The sequence below is a fragment of the Rhinoraja longicauda genome, chromosome 6 (genome assembly GCF_053455715.1).
Source record: "Rhinoraja longicauda isolate Sanriku21f chromosome 6, sRhiLon1.1, whole genome shotgun sequence".
Classification (NCBI taxonomy): domain Eukaryota; kingdom Metazoa; phylum Chordata; class Chondrichthyes; order Rajiformes; family Arhynchobatidae; genus Rhinoraja; species Rhinoraja longicauda.
Genome location: NC_135958.1, coordinates 66,154,116 through 66,169,795, shown reverse-complemented (window position 1 = coordinate 66,169,795; position 15,680 = coordinate 66,154,116). Strand labels below are relative to the sequence as shown.

At 43.9% G+C, this 15,680-nt stretch overlaps 1 protein-coding gene across 1 annotated transcript in view; it reads right to left on the bottom strand.

Moving 5' to 3' along the window:
* Positions 1-453: 453 nt before the first annotated feature.
* The window catches only part of hs3st3l (heparan sulfate (glucosamine) 3-O-sulfotransferase 3-like), a 128,057-nt gene continuing 112,830 nt past the window's right edge, over positions 454-15,680 (bottom strand). The window contains exon 2 of the mRNA XM_078401191.1: positions 454-1,723. Within this exon, the coding sequence (XP_078257317.1) occupies positions 1,105-1,723 (619 nt within the window). The 3' untranslated portion in view covers positions 454-1,104. The remainder of the gene's footprint in view (positions 1,724-15,680) is intronic.

Here is a 15,680-nt window from a genome sequence, read left to right as displayed (position 1 = left end):
CTCCATCAGCAAATATGCTTGTTAGGACAGGACAGAGATACCTTGGACTACTTTGCTGTTTGCAAGGAGTATCCAAAAAGGCATCTAGGATTCTGCAGAGACCCACTAGATTTGCATTGCCATTTAAGGATGCAGCTCGGGCTAGAGTGGCAAATGCTTCCATTTTTTGAAAGCTTTGAAAAAATGAGACAACAAGAAGCGGCAACAAGCGCCTGTAATGTGGACTTTACTGGAACCGTGAGAAAACAGCATGACTCGCAAAAAAACAATCATGTAAATATAATTTATAGAAAGGGGAAAAAAAGCAACAAGGAGAATAGAAGGCTGGCTTTCTTCTACAGGGCAGGACGACATGGGAACTGTAAGCACAAGTGAGTTATAAAAGCTTTCCCCTGCCACACCGTAGAATAGATTCACTGTTTTCCATTCATTTATATCTCAGGTAGTAACATGGGAGGAAGTAAATTAGTTTATTGAAAAATAAAGTAAAACAAAGCAAGCAGTTAAGCTCATAACGTCAGGATGCTGCTACTACAACAAAGCAGGAACTGTAATGACACAAAGGTAGTGTTAATCCACAAAACAGTGCGGCTCATGGGAGCCAAACATTGCTTCATAAAAATGACAATATTTTCCGTGGTACAGTGAGTGAGTGCTAAAGAGAAACTAAAGAGGTATCAGCCCTGATGTTACTTAATTTTGTGACTTTGCTGTTAATAGAGATATATATATATATATTTATACATATGTATATATTAAAAAATCAACAACCATTGCTCAGGACCACTGCAAGCAAAAAATAAAGTCAATCTGCATCGCAAGATGGACATTGCCCTTTTAAGGTGTGATGAAGATTTGAGTAAATATTGAGTGAAAAAGTCCACAGTTTTTCTTGGCGTCTTCAAGATCTGTGAAGCAGCAGATGCAGAATGCAGGCGAGCCCAGCACAGGTCCTGCGGGTTATAGATGGATGTGTTACATCTTCGACGACATGCAGACTTGGGCTGTTGGCAACCCGATGGCTTCCCCTGCTTCCGCCGTCATTCGGTTTGTCGTCACTGACTCCGCCCGATGGCCCACATCCCCACCTCCCCTGGCCTCATGTCACTCCCAGCCAAAGTTCTGGCCAGTCATTTGATAGAAATGCCTGTTGAAAGGGCGGTAGAAGTCTCGCAGTTTCTCGACCACCCCCGGGTCGATGTTGGGATGGATCCTGCCTTTTGTTTTGCCCAGGCAGTGAGGTTTCCCATTGCCCTGCGGCTTCTTCAGGCAAGGGAAACCCTTGGTCTCGTTGAAGAAGAAGTGGTCATCTGTTATGAGCCTCTGCAGGCCCAGGAAGTCTTGGACTTTGCCCAGCTCACCAGCTGGGTCAGTGATCAGTTTTTCCCCACTGACAAAGTGCATCTGGGACAAGGGGAAATACTGCAGCCAGTTCTCTAAGTGCTGGGCATAGATCCCAATCCATAATGGGCTCCACGACGCATCAACCAGGCCTGTAGTCCTGTTTTTGAAAGTGAGAGTTTCAAAGCCAGGGATGTCCGCAGATTTCGAGATGATCTGGGTATAGTCTGAGATGGCTCTGGTCACGGGGTCCCGCACGACCACAATCAGCTTGGTGTCTTTGGACATGGCGTGAATGCGAGCTGGTGCCTCAGCTGTCACAAAGTACCTGGGCGTCTTCTCCATCACAATCTGACCATCAAGCGCTTTGGGCATCAGATTCCTGCAACAGATCACAAACACAACATAGTTATGGATTAAGAGTCTTCCTTAGTCAATGCCAAGCAAGAGATTCATGGAAACCTTCAGTGTGATAACTATTTTCAGGGGTGATTCCTCCCGGCGACACGCTGGCGCAGCGGTAGAGTTGCTGCCTTACAGCGAATGCAGCGCCGGAGACTCAGGTTCGATCCTGACTACGGGCGCCGTCTGTACGGAGTGTGTACGTTCTCCCCGTGACCTGCGTGGGTTTTCTCCGAGATCTTCGGTTTCCTCCCACACTCCAAAGACATACAGGTATGTAGGTTAATTGACTGGGTAATATGTAAAAATTGTCCCTAGTGTGTGTAGGATAGTGTTAATGTGTGGGGATCGCTGGGCGGCGCGGACTCGGTGGGCGAAGGGCCTGTTTCCGCGCTGTATCTCTAAATCTAAAATCTAAATCTATTGGGCTCCCAAATCGGAGTGGGATGATGCAACTGCAAGCAAGATTTTTCATTGTGCCTGTATCTCTCTGTACTTGTGCGCATGACAATAAACCTGACTCGGCTTGGCTTGCCTTGACTCAAACCCTACAGCAGTCCAGACCACATAACATAATTAGCACATAATTAACACCAGCACTCTGATAAGACTCGAGCAGTTAATGGAGTTATTCCCAGCAGATGGAGGAAGTTGTAAACCAAAACAGAAACTGCAGGAGGTAGGAGGTGAGTCGACCAAGGTTGATAACTTAGTGTAAGAAAATAACTGCAGATGCTGGTACAAATCGAAGGTATTTATTCACAAAATGCTGGAGCAACTCAGCAGGTCAGGCAACATCTCAGGAGAGAAGGAATGGGTGACGTTTCGGGTCGAGACCCTTCTTCAGTCTGAAGAAGGGTCTCGACCCGAAACGTCACCCATTCCTTCTCTCCTGAGATGCCGCCTGACCTGCTGAGTTACTCCAACATTTTGTGAATAAAGGTGGATAACTTGGCAGCTTCTGGGGGAGCTCAACGATCTGAAATATTGATCCGACCTTCTTCTACTCTGACCACATTCAGAATGTTCTGTTTATATTTCAACAAAAAAAAATTGGATAAACAATTGCCAGAAATGTACCCTTTGGCAGAGTGATTGGGTAATGCGTCTTGGCACAGTCTACGAATTTGATGAAGTAACGCTCCTTAACTCATTGCTACACTATTGGAAAGAGAGAATTTCACTGGTGATTATTTCCGAGGGTTTGCATCCCTCTGAAGATCCAGTCTGAGCAGTTCTTGCCGTTTCTGCACGAGCTGAAGCAGCCAAGGTCGCTCCCGCATCGCACGTCTTGGAGCTTTGCTGTCACTGGGATGGACCATGGGCACAGGAGTACACATTACAACCCTCACATCTTGCCGAGCTCCCGGGATCCCTTCAACCCACAAGTTTTTGGGATGTGGGAGGAAGCCGAAGGATCCGGACGAAACCCACATGGTCACAGGGAGAATGTGCAAACTCCGCACAGATGGCACCCAAAGTCAGGATGGAATTCATGTCTCTGCCGCTGCTCGACCAGCGTCTGGCATGTCTCTGTGAGGCAGCTGCTCGACCAGCTGCTACTTTTCCTAGGGATTTTTTTTTAGAGATACAGCGTGGAAACGGGCCCAGCGATCCCCGCACATTAACACTATCCTACATCCACTAGGGACAATATTTACCAAGCCAATTAACCTAAAAGCCTGTACGTCTTTGGAGTGTGGGAGGAAACCGAAGATCTCGGAGAAAACCCACGCGGATCACGGGGAGAACATATAGACTCCATACAGACAGCACCCGTAGTCAGGATCGAACCCGGGTCTCCGGCGCTGCATTCGTTGTAAGGCAGCAACTCTACCGCTGCGCCACCGTGACAGCCATGAATGGCATGCTGGATTGTTTCCTCTTATTATTAAATCAGTTCATATGAAGTCTTGTGTGTTATCAGTGGTTAATTCAAATAGAGAAATGTGGCTCAGTTATTAGTCTGGGAATTGGAGCCCTCTCCCTTACTATTCAAGTCTTGCTGGAGAAATTTAGTGCAAAGGCTGACAATTTAGTTCAAGACTGAAGGGGAATGGCACTGTTGATGAGACTGTCTTTGGGGCATTATGCAATGAAGGCTCAGTATCTACTGCCAGACCACAGGTACTGCATATTCACTGACCATGATGTGCTTTTCAATGCCCTTAAGGTCTTGTGGTAAAACGTTTTATGCATAATTAAACAAGGAGGCTCACATCAATAGACTTCTGATTTGTAGAGCTTGCATTCAAGGCTCCACGTTGAAGTTGGAACAACACACTGCAGATACCAGAAAGTTAAAGCACCAACAGAAAATGTTGGCACTCAACAGGTCAGACTTCATGACGTGGACCCTGAATTGGTCACGTGCTCCCCCATTGATACGTCTCTTCCCTCTGCCAAACAACTTAAATATGCCAAACTGTAACACGTCAGATAACCAAGCTTCTACTGTATATTAATGCTCTTCCCAGATAATATGGCTACAGCAGCCTCCAGACGTACAGGATCAATCCTGAACTCTGATGCTGTGTGTGCAGAATTTGCACATTCTTCCTGTGCTGTGTGACAAAGCAGCCAGAGAAACGGATGTTTGCGGCCAGACCTGTGACAGTAGTAATTGATCACCCCACACCACCCCTTCTGTCGGCTTCTCCAATCAATACTGCCCTGAAGCTGTAACAAGTGCTCTTGAATTGATAGATACAAAATTCTTGAGAAACTCAGAACGGGTCAGGCGGCATCTGTGGAGAAAATGTATTGGTGACGTTTCGGGTCGGGACCCTTCTTCAAACTGATTGTGGGGGGAGGGGAGGGGAGGGGAGGGGGGGGGGTGGGTGGGACTGGAAACTACAACAACAAAAAAGGGCAAATTGGGGCCAGCCACATTTGACCTCAGGCAAAGAGGTTCTCTCTTAGGCCAATTGTTGGTAAGAGATCGGACTAAAAGGGATACCCCGTTACAAACTATGGCACTGGTTAATGAACATTTAGTGGAGGAAGAGGGGGGAAGGGGCAGGAAGAGGGGGGAAGGGGCAGGAAGAGGGGGGAAGGGGCGGGAAGAGGGGGAAAGGGGCAGGAAGAGAGGGGAAGGGGCGGGAAGAGGGGGAAGGGGCGGGAAGATGGGGGAAGGGGCAGGAAGAGGGGGGAAGGGGCGGGAAGAGGGGGAAGGGGCGGGAAGAGGGGGGAAGGGGCAGGAAGAGGGGAGAAGGGGCAGGAAGAGGGGGGAAGGGGCGGGAAGAGGGGGGAAGGGGCGGGAAGAGGGGGGAAGGGGCAGGAAGAGGGGGGAAGGGGCAGGAAGAGGGGGGAAGGGGCGGGAAGAGGGGGATGGGGCGGGAAGATGGGGGAAGGGGCAGGAAGAGGGGAGAAGGGGCAGGAAGAGGGGGGAAGGGGCGGGAAGAGGGGGGAAGGGGCAGGAAGAGGGGGGAAGGGGCGGGAAGAGGGGAAGGGGCGGGAAGAGGGGGGAAGGGGCGGGAAGAGGGGGAAGGGGCAGGAAGAGGGGGAAGGGGCGGGAAGAGGGGGGAAGGGGCGGGAAGAGGGGGGAAGGAGCGGGAAGAGGGGGGAAGGGGCGGGAAGAGAGGGGAAGGGGCGGGAAGAGGGGGAAGGGGCAGGAAGAGGGATAGGAGGGGGGGGGGGGGGGGTGGGAGATGTTTGTAGAAGTTACCTAAACCTGGACAATTTAATGCTCTTACAGCTGGGTTGGAAACTACTCCAGCATTTTGGCTCTATCTTTCATATAAACCAACAATTGCAGTTCGTTTTTAACACGTATAGCTCTTGAATTGATGTTGAGGAGGACCTGTGAGTATTGCATTTACCACACATATTATGAATGCAATAGATTTTTGGAAAGGAAAAGGAGGACTGGTGTTCAAAATGGAAGCTGTGCCTGAGGAAGTCGCTGGGCATCGGCAAATGGAGCTGAAAGGCTGTTTGCGGATAAATTCCAAGCACCAAATCTCCACCTGGGCCCGTTGGCTGAGCAGGCAGTGATGGTACTGCTCCAAGTCTGGGCCCAGGCACCAGGTCCAGCATCCTCTTGATCCTCTCAGCTTCAACAATCTGCTCCTCTTCCCACACACAACATATGGTTGAAATAAATTATCGAAGATACAGCCAAGATTTCTGCTAACCAAATGCTCGGTGCAGTACGCCTGAAGAATATTAACATCAACCCACGAGCAATGATAAGTTACCAATGTCAAATCAATCTTTTACTTAACTGGAAACAATTATGCAAATAATCAAGGCCTGAATCATAAATGGAAGGCTGGTCAGTGTGTAAACATGGCAAGTGTTCTTCGCTCCCCTAGGTCTCTTATTTCTATGCAAAATGCTTTCACTAAACAAGTTAATTGATTCTGTCTTTGGATGGTGAATTCCCTTAATATTTTTTTCCCAGCGTAGCCAGGCAGCAGTACTCCATCATTATTCAGTATTTAGTGCTGTCCTTTGAATACAAGGCCTCAAGGACTTTTAACGCGTACAAAGTACAGCTTTTGATCACACGACAAGTGGCCATACCTTGTTCAAGATTCACGTCTCAGACCAGAGCACAGCAGGAGATAGAGCCAATATTTTTTAGCCAAAGGGTGGTGAATCTGTGGTGCAGAGCACACAGATGCAAAATGGCCACCAGTTCAAAGGTTATTTTCCAGTCAACATCCCAGTCAATTAAACTTGCATGCCTGAATTCAATAAGGCAATTCACCAACATTACCATGGGTATGTCCATAGGACATAGGAGCAGAATGAGGCTACTCGGCCTCATTCAATGAGGCTCTACCATTCAATCATGGCTGATCTATTTTCCCTCTCAACCCCATTCCCCTGCCTTCTCCCAGTATCGTTGACATCATTACTAATCTAGAACCTTTTACCTATCATTCTCCGATTTAAAAATACCCAATGACTTGGCCTCCACAGCCATCGATGGCAATGAATTCCACAGATTCACCACCCTTTGTCTAAAGAGATTTCTTCTCATATCCATTCTAATTGCAGTTGTGTGCAACATATCATAGGTGTGGCATGGGAGACCGGTTTGATTTCATGAGTCTGACAAAGGGTCCTGACCTGACATTCGCCTGTCCATTTCCCTCCACAAATGCTGTTTGACCTGCTGACCTGCTGAGTTTCTTTAGCAGTTTGCGTTTATGCTCAAGATTCCAGCATCTGCAGTTCCTTGTGTTGCTGTATATAGTCATTGCATAACAGTTATGGCCAGGTGAACGAGACATCAACCAAGTGATGAAGGGAGCAAGTATTTAAGATGGTGGATGGGATGCAGATCAAGAAAGCTGCTTTTTTTCTACACAATTGTGGGGTTGGGACCTTTTATCCAGGTGCGGAGTGTATCCAGTGACAAAGGGTCTCTCGACCTGAAACGTTGTCTGTCCATTTCCCTCCACAAATGCTGCCTGACGCATTGAGTTTCCCCAGCACTTTGTTTCTAGCTCCAGGTTCCAGCATCTGCAGTCTTGTGTGTTGCTGCTGTTGTGTTTTCCCATTGCCAGTAACGTGGGAGGCAGAAGAGCAGATGGGCAACTCTCCATCAGGGAGGTGGAAAGTGAAGTTAAAACAGATATCTCAATGCCAATAGATAAAAGAGTGCAGAAAAAATGGCCCCAGGACATAGAACATCGAATGTAGAATGTAGAACAGTCCAGCACAGGAACAGGCCCTTTAGACATGTCCACCTCGATGCCGATTTAAACTAATCCCAAAGGCCTGCACTTAGTGCACATCCCTCCGTTCCCTGTCTGTTCACGTACCTGCTTCTGAAATATTGCTATCGTATCTGCTTTCACGACCTCCTATGGCAGTGTTCCAGGCACCTACCACTCTATGTAAAATCTTGGTTCGTAAATCTCTTTTAAAATGTCACCATTTTCACCTTAAAGATATGATCTTTAGTATTTGACATGTCCACCCTGGGAAAAGACTCTATCTACCCTATCTGTGCCACGTATAATCTTATAAACCCATTAGAGGTCTCTCAGCGTCCAACACTCTGGAGAAGATAATCCACGATTGTCCAACCTCTCTTTCTAGCTAACACTCTCAAATCCAGGCAAGAGTCTGGTGAACCTCTGCACCCTCTCTAAACCCACATGTGCACCACATCCTCCACATCCACCTCTCCACATCCACCTCTCCACATCCACCTCTCCACATCCACCTCTCCACATCCACCTCTCCACATCCACCTCTCCACATCCACCTCTCCACATCCACCTCTCCACATCCACCTCTCCACATCCTTCCTGGAATGTTAAGAGCAGAGCAGCACAGAATAACAAAGGTTATCGAGAGTAGCTCACAGTCCCCTTCTCATGGGCAGTAAATGGTGAGCAATAAATGCCCATTTTAACAGTGATTCCCACTTGCTGACAATGAATAAATTACAGCATCCACTCCATCGTGCTTTAGAAGCTTTGCTTTGGAACTCTGGAGTTTTGCAAAAGTATATAAAGGCAGGTCAGATTTGGAGAGCAATTGCAATATTGAAACAGCTGTTAGGCCACTTTGATGTAATAACCATGAGTGGGCAACACTGTGAATTCAAAGTTACTCAGATGCCAGAACCGTGACTTTGAGCTTCAGCTGCAAGCCTTCCCCAAAGAGGAAGGGCTGCATTCTAATTCTTAGCTTGTTCCAAGGATTTCTGCAGTGCAAGATTGAACGAAAAGGATCGTTTCCCAACCACCATCTATTCAGCAAGCTCTTCATGTCTGCTGGGAACTTCAACCTCTGCTCTCTGCCTGAGCAGCCAGCATCAAACCAGTTGTAAGACAATGGGAGTTAAGGGAATATTAAACAACGTGGATTTACACTATCTCCGATGGAACTGCTGTGAAACAACTTTGCTTAACATCAATGGTATAAATTTATCCTGAAGCTAGAATGCTAGTAAAACAATCACATGAGCAAAATAGGGAGAGACCTATTCATCTGCATCACAGTTCATCTGCACTCAACAGTTCAAGTTCCATGGCCTGATTTACCAGTAAAGGAATATTTCGAATTCCCGGAATAAGAGTGCTCTGCAATACTCAATGTATTTAGAGGTACCAATGTAAGGATTAATACCTTTGAGTGGCCTAGTTGTACAGAGGTAATGCCATTTAAGGTCCAGGGTAATGGTTTGGACCATTTAGTGGAGCCGGTGTAAAGGGTAATCCATTTAAATGCCCAACTATAAAGATTTAATGTAATTTAGCAATGCCGATATTAAACATTAATGCTATTCAGATATCCCGGTGAAAAGTTAAAAATATAATCAATTTCCTGTTACGTTTACAATGCTGAATACTTTGCAGATGAAAGGGCGTGGTGTGGTTAAGGGATGCTCATTTTGATATTAGTCCTGATGCCCTTTTTGTAATGTAGCCTTTTAGGCTTCATTGAATAGTCTCTTATCTGTGTACAGGCTTGACAGGGGTGCTGCTGCTGATTGACTCCATTGAAATTATCAATAGAGTTCCAATTAGTCATGCACTCAAATGAAGTGGCTCTGTTTTAAAAAAAATCTGAAAGAGTTTTAATGACCACATAAGTATTTCCTTGCCTATGGGATCAGACATTCACATGAATTTTTGATCTCGGCACTCTTTCAGGCACTTACAAGGGTGCACTTAGAATATTAAAACACTAGTTGGCAACAGTTAGCCTTTGAAAATATCATGAGAGCAGTTTAGAACTTCACTAACTTTTTTTGCAGGAGGATACACAAACTCGTTTGGTTTGGTTGAAAATGATTGATTAAAGAAAGAAAATACTTACTGCTTCAACAAATAATGCTGTAGTTGAGTATTTAAAGTGCAATGATTTTCTATGATTTCAGTTGAATTATTTTTGTAAAATCTGCATTAATAGCAGAATGAGCCGGAAAAATAATTCCAGCAATTGTAAGATTTGCAGAAGTTTTATAACGTGTTGAGAAAGCTTCAAGTCCCGCATTTTATATATGTATGTACTTTAGTTTATAGAATGTCAACAACTGGTGCAATTTTTGAGTGCGCAATGCAAGCAGTCCATGTCGTACCATGCCAACACAACTTGCATTTATAGCATCGCCACTGTAAACAGGGACAAAAGGGGAAACCGCTACAAACTATGAATAAGAAAAATAAGAGAGGAGAATATAAATTTTAAGGAGGACATTGACTGAAGAAGCAAAATGGAACATAAATGAATTTCAGGCAAAGGATTCTAGCCAAAAATGACAATATTTAGAAAGGGGGTGGGATGGAGTGAGTGGTCTAATGCATGGTAGAGGGAAGAGGCAAGTGTTAAGTCAACCAACATGAACCTAAGAAAGCAAAATGCTGCACATGCTGGAAATCCGAAATAAAGTGGAAAAGATTAGAAAATCTCAATAAATCAGGCAACATGTATGGCAGGTACAGAGTTAATGTTTCAGGTCAATGACCTTTCATCAGAAGCTTCAACATGCAGAGAAAAGAAAAGGGAAGAGAAAATCCAGCTGAAGTGCTACATTTGTTTCTCTCTTCAAGTAATAATCAAGAGTAGTATTTTATAACTGCTGTGGAACCGTGGAGGAACAATGAAATTGGAAGTACGCAAGGTACTAATGCCATCTGTAGATGAATGGTGGCCTTCTTACTCCTGAATCACAAAGTAATGGTTTCCATTCCCACACCAGAAACTTTAGCCCCAAAATGTTGCTTCTCTTCCTCTGAAATCAATTCCCTAATCGCATGAGAATCAGGAGCCAGGGAGAGCTGGAAGCAATAAGTGATGAAAATCGAAAAACCCAGTCTGTTAGAAATAGTCTTCTCCTCAATTAGCTGTGGCCTACCTGCTATAATAGTGAATTTTGTCAACTTTGGGAATTTAAAAAAAACTTATTTATTTAACTCCTTCACTGGACTGGATCGAGTTTTTTTAATCGTTACCTCATTGGTCGAGGCAGAATTACAATAGACTATTGCTTTTAGATTGATTTTAATTCTGAGCATTGGCCCAGGCCAATCTCTGTATTGTTGGCAGTGAAATGTGGTCCCATGCATAAACTCTAGGTTGGAGGACAGGGCAAGAGATAATTAATTCCTTCTTGATGGAATTTTCCTGGTCGTTTGCTGTACTATTGTTCTGTTCCAAGCTAGGTTTTGGACCCTGACATAACAGTTGTTGGAAAGAGTGTAGGCAGGGATGCTGTCAATGAAACAAAAGCTTTTACTCATTCTATATTTCCTCAGAAATATGTTTGAATTAGGTTTGAGTTCTATGAAATTCAATGAGGTATAATAAGCTTGATGTCTTTAACTGGTTGTCAATGATATACTACTGTTTAGTATACACCACGCTGTTAGAGAAATGACATAAAGTTGCATTTATGCAGCAATATTAATATTCACCAGGCATTCACAGAAGATGGGAATGAGGTATGGTGAGGTCGTGGAAATTCTTAATTAGGAGTAATGACATGAATTAGTGGGGGTAACCTTGATTTGTGGGATAGTGTAAAATGAATGATAAGTGAGTTGACAGCTGTTTTATATCCTTCTGATTGATGTTGATGGAAATAAAAGTCAGGGAATATTAATCAGTCTGCTGGCTTAGTATCAACCATTTTACACATTTGTACAAAGTCAGAATCTATCCCAATGAGCAGAGCAAAGAGCTGTTTGATCCCGAGGGAGTTTTTGAAAGTGATAGAGTTGCAGGAGCCTGAGGAGGGATGTCAGTATGGATGACTTTAGACTTTAGCGACACAGCTTGGAAACAGGCCCTTCGGACCATCGAGACTGCGCTTGACCACTTCTAGAGGAGTGCTGTGCGTCTGTCTTTAACATTGGCTTAACATGGCCCCAACCTCACGTTATCTGCCAGTTTTAGACTTTTGAAGAGAGAACAATGCTTCTACCTGGCCACACCCACTTGGTCCCTACCTTCACTGAGCATGGCTCCATATCCCTAAAAGAGGAATGAAAGGAAAGATTATTAAAAGAGGCTATTTGCTGAAGGATGGAAATATAACCACATCTTGGAAAGAAATGTCAAATCTCTGCATTAATAAATTAGTGCGAGGGACATGATGATAAGAACCTCAAAGCCTTTTTCCTTCAAAAGAACACCACAAATTTTATTTTTATTTTACTTTTTCAAATCACTCAAGTCTGTCTCCTGAAGTTGCAAGCACTAACTTAACAGCTAGTGACATCTGTACCCATGTTCAATAAAGAACAGACACAAAAAGCTGGAGTAACTCAGCGGGTCAGGTAGCAACTCTGGAGAAAAAGGATAGGTGACGTGTTGGGTCGAGACACTTCTTCAGACTGAGAGTCAAGGGAAAGGGAAACAAGAGATATAGAAGGTAAATAGAACAAATGAATGAAAGATATGCATTCAGAATAGATGGATGCTCAGGTGCAGGTAAGTCAAGCAATCTACTGCAGTTTACTGATGTGGATAATTTCTGAACACATCAGTCATGGAGTGCAACTGAAATGATCATATTTCACCAAATTTACCATATTTTTTTACCCGCATTTACCATTTTTGGTGGCCAGCAATAGAGTTGCTGCCTTACAGCACCAGAGACCTGGGTTCGATCCTGACTATGGGTGCCATCTGTATGGAGTTTGTACATTGTCCATGTGACTGCATGGGTTTTCTCCGGGTGCTCCGGTTTCCTTCCACACTCCAAAGATGTACAGGCTTGTAGGTTAATTGGCTTTGGTAAAAATTGTAAATTGTCCCTATTGTGTAGGATAGTGCTAGTTTATGTGGATCGCTGGTCGGCATGGACTCGGTGGGCCGAAGGGCCTGTTTCCGCGCTACATCTCTGAACTAAACCGCTCCTCCTTTATGGTTTTGGAGTCTGAGTCTCAGTGACAGATATAAATGCTGAGCGTATTTTTCCCAAGACTGTGTTCCCTGGAGCAAAGGACACTGAGGGATGTTGACCTCGAGATTATAAATTCATGAGGGGCATAGAGAAAGTGGATGATCACAGTCTACCTCCCAGGGTAGGGAAGCCAAAAACTAGAGGGTATAGGTTTAAGGTGAGAGGTGAAGTATTTAGTAAGAACCGGTGAGGCACGTTTCTTACACAGAGAGTGTTGGGCATATGGAATAAGCTGCTCGAGGGAGAGGGAGAGGTGGGGAGAAATGCAACTTTTACAAGACAATTGAACAAATACATGGATTGGAAAGTTGTAGGGGGATATGATCCAAATGTAAGGAAACAAAAGGACTTCTTATAGGAGGTTTACGAGAATGATCCCGGGGATGATTGGGTTCACATATGATGAGTGTTTGCTGACACTGCTCTGGGCCTGTACTCGCTGGAGTTTAGAATGATGCGGGGGAATCATTGAAACTTACCGCTTAATGGAAGGCCTAGATGTGGAGAGAATATTTCCACTAGTGGGAGAGTCTAGGACCAGAGGGGACAGCCTCAGAATAAAAGGATGCTGTTTTAGAAAGGAGATGAGGAGGAATTTCTTTAGCCAGAGGGCGGTGAATCTGTGAAATTCACTGCCACAGATGGCCGTGGTGGACAAGTGTCTGGGTATTCTTAAAGTGGAGATTGATAGATTCTTCATTTGTTAGGGTGTCAAAGGTTACAGGGAAATGGTAGGAGAGGGAAAGATAGATGAGGCATGATTGAATGGTAGAGTAGACAATGGGCCTGGATGGCCTGATTCCTCTCCTATGACTTTTGAACATGAGCTTCTTTCAAATCTGTTTAAACCTCAGGACAATTTATGTACAACCCTGGAATGATTTATCTACAGGTACCGGCAAAAAATATCTAAATATAATTTCATCTATCATCAGAATAATTACATGAGTATCCAAGTTGCATTATTAACTGTGCCAGCTCCAGACTGGCCTAAATTGTCCATTGTTTTGCTGAATGTTCTTCTAATGCTCCCCTTAATTTACCTGCTGTTTTATACACATTCTGAGTTCTGTGCAACAAGGAATACATTGAAATAAAGTATAGGAATGGAACTGCAGATGCTAGTTTACATGGATGGTAGACACAAAATGCTGGAGTAACTCAGCGGAACAGGCAGCATCTCTGGATAGACCCTTCCTTATCGCTGTGTCTCCCTCTCCCCTGACTCTCAGTCTGAAGAAGGGTATCGACCCGAAACATCACCCATTCCTTCTATCCAGAGATGCTGCCTGACCCGCTGAGTTACTCCAGCATTTTATGTGCATCTCCATTGAAATAAAGGCCCATCACTTCCTGCTTTAACCTAAAATGACGGCTTTCTTTTCTTATTTTACAGGATTTAAACCAAGCTGGGCATCACAGCTTCCTGATTTACCCCACCACCTCTCTTTCTCAATGCCATCTGACAGTGTTTTGAAATATATTTCTTTGTCACTTGACTGTAAATTAAAGAAAGCATATCAAGGAGTTTCAAGTATGCTTTGTTCCAACAAGATCTAAGTTCTCAGAGAAAAAAAAATCCTCAAATATTACAAGACAGTGATAAAGTGATTCACAATAAAAATCATTTCCAATTACTGTGGAAAATCTTAATTTCAATTCCCAAATATCGGGATTTTGGCAGACATCAATGTGGTAAAAAAAAGCTGGAGATGAAACCACATTATCTATAGATGAGGTAAAAATTCCCAATAATAGTATTTATTAATCCTTCATCATTGAATACAATAGAAGCATTGAGTTCATTAATTACTTCCCCACAGGCTTATGAGTTTTAATTGGTTATTAAGTACTCTTGAGAAAACTATTTAATAATCTGTTCTAGTGATCTAATACCATTGAAAATAGTAATTAGCGTTTAATTAGGGAGGCGTGAGTTAAGCATTACACTGTGAAATGAATGAGTTTAGCAGTCTCAAGACAACCAATTGAAACCACACAGAGATTGTATTTATTTAATACCCTCCCAGGTCCCACAGACCAACCCATAGCCTTCAAATTACCCATTGTCTCCTCAGTGTATCACAGGTCTTGTACTTATTGCCCACATGCTACCTGCTTTAGTTCATACTAGATTTATAAAGTTAGCTTTGCAGTGCACCTGTAATTCAATATTTGTTATCAGTTGTTTTACTGAATTTACAGTCCATACACATCCAAATAGATGCAAATGTTTCCCTGGTGCCAATAAAAAGAAAAGGTTTAGTATGAAGCACATACTCCATATTTGTCAGTGAATTCACTTCCCCTGCTGGTTGCATTGAGTCTGGGAGGAGATCTTTTGAGAAGTGTTCAATGACTTCTTGCAGAATGGATGAAGATTTGATGTAGAAGTCTAGCCATCACCACTGTAGGTAAATTATTCCTGACCAACCTTTAACCTGCACTTTTTTTATTCCTTTTGTTTGATTTTTCTCCTCGCCCAGCATTTTCTTTTCTGAACGTGTGTGTAGGCATCCTGACTGAGCAGTTCCAATACACCCTCCAAACATGAGGCATGGAAATGCGGTTCACTCTTAACTACCTTCTGAAAGGGCCCAGCATGTTAACCAAGTGGATCAAGAGGGTCTAGGAATTAGCTCCGCACCGTGTTCTCTAGAGCACCGTGTTAACTAGAGAATCCCGATATTAAATAGTTAACCAGTAGGTGGTGGCAAACTAATGGACCACAAAGTGTTGGCTTGACATCAACTGGTGCATGTTTTGTGTGAGCTTTACAAGCAGATCATGATTGTCCAGCTTTCTCTAGACATCCAGAGAGAACTAAAAGTTCTACTTTAAATAATTTAATAATTCCTGTAAAACCGAAGACCTTGTGCACAGCCAACATCAAAGAAATACAAAACTACAATAAACAGATAAAACTAAAAACATATTCCATCTGTTAAAAGTCATTGATCATTACCCTCACTTGCAGGAGCTTTACCAGGAAAGATTCAAGAACTAATCCACAAACACCAGGCTGAGTGTAAACCAGTTGCCAATTGCCGGCCACTGT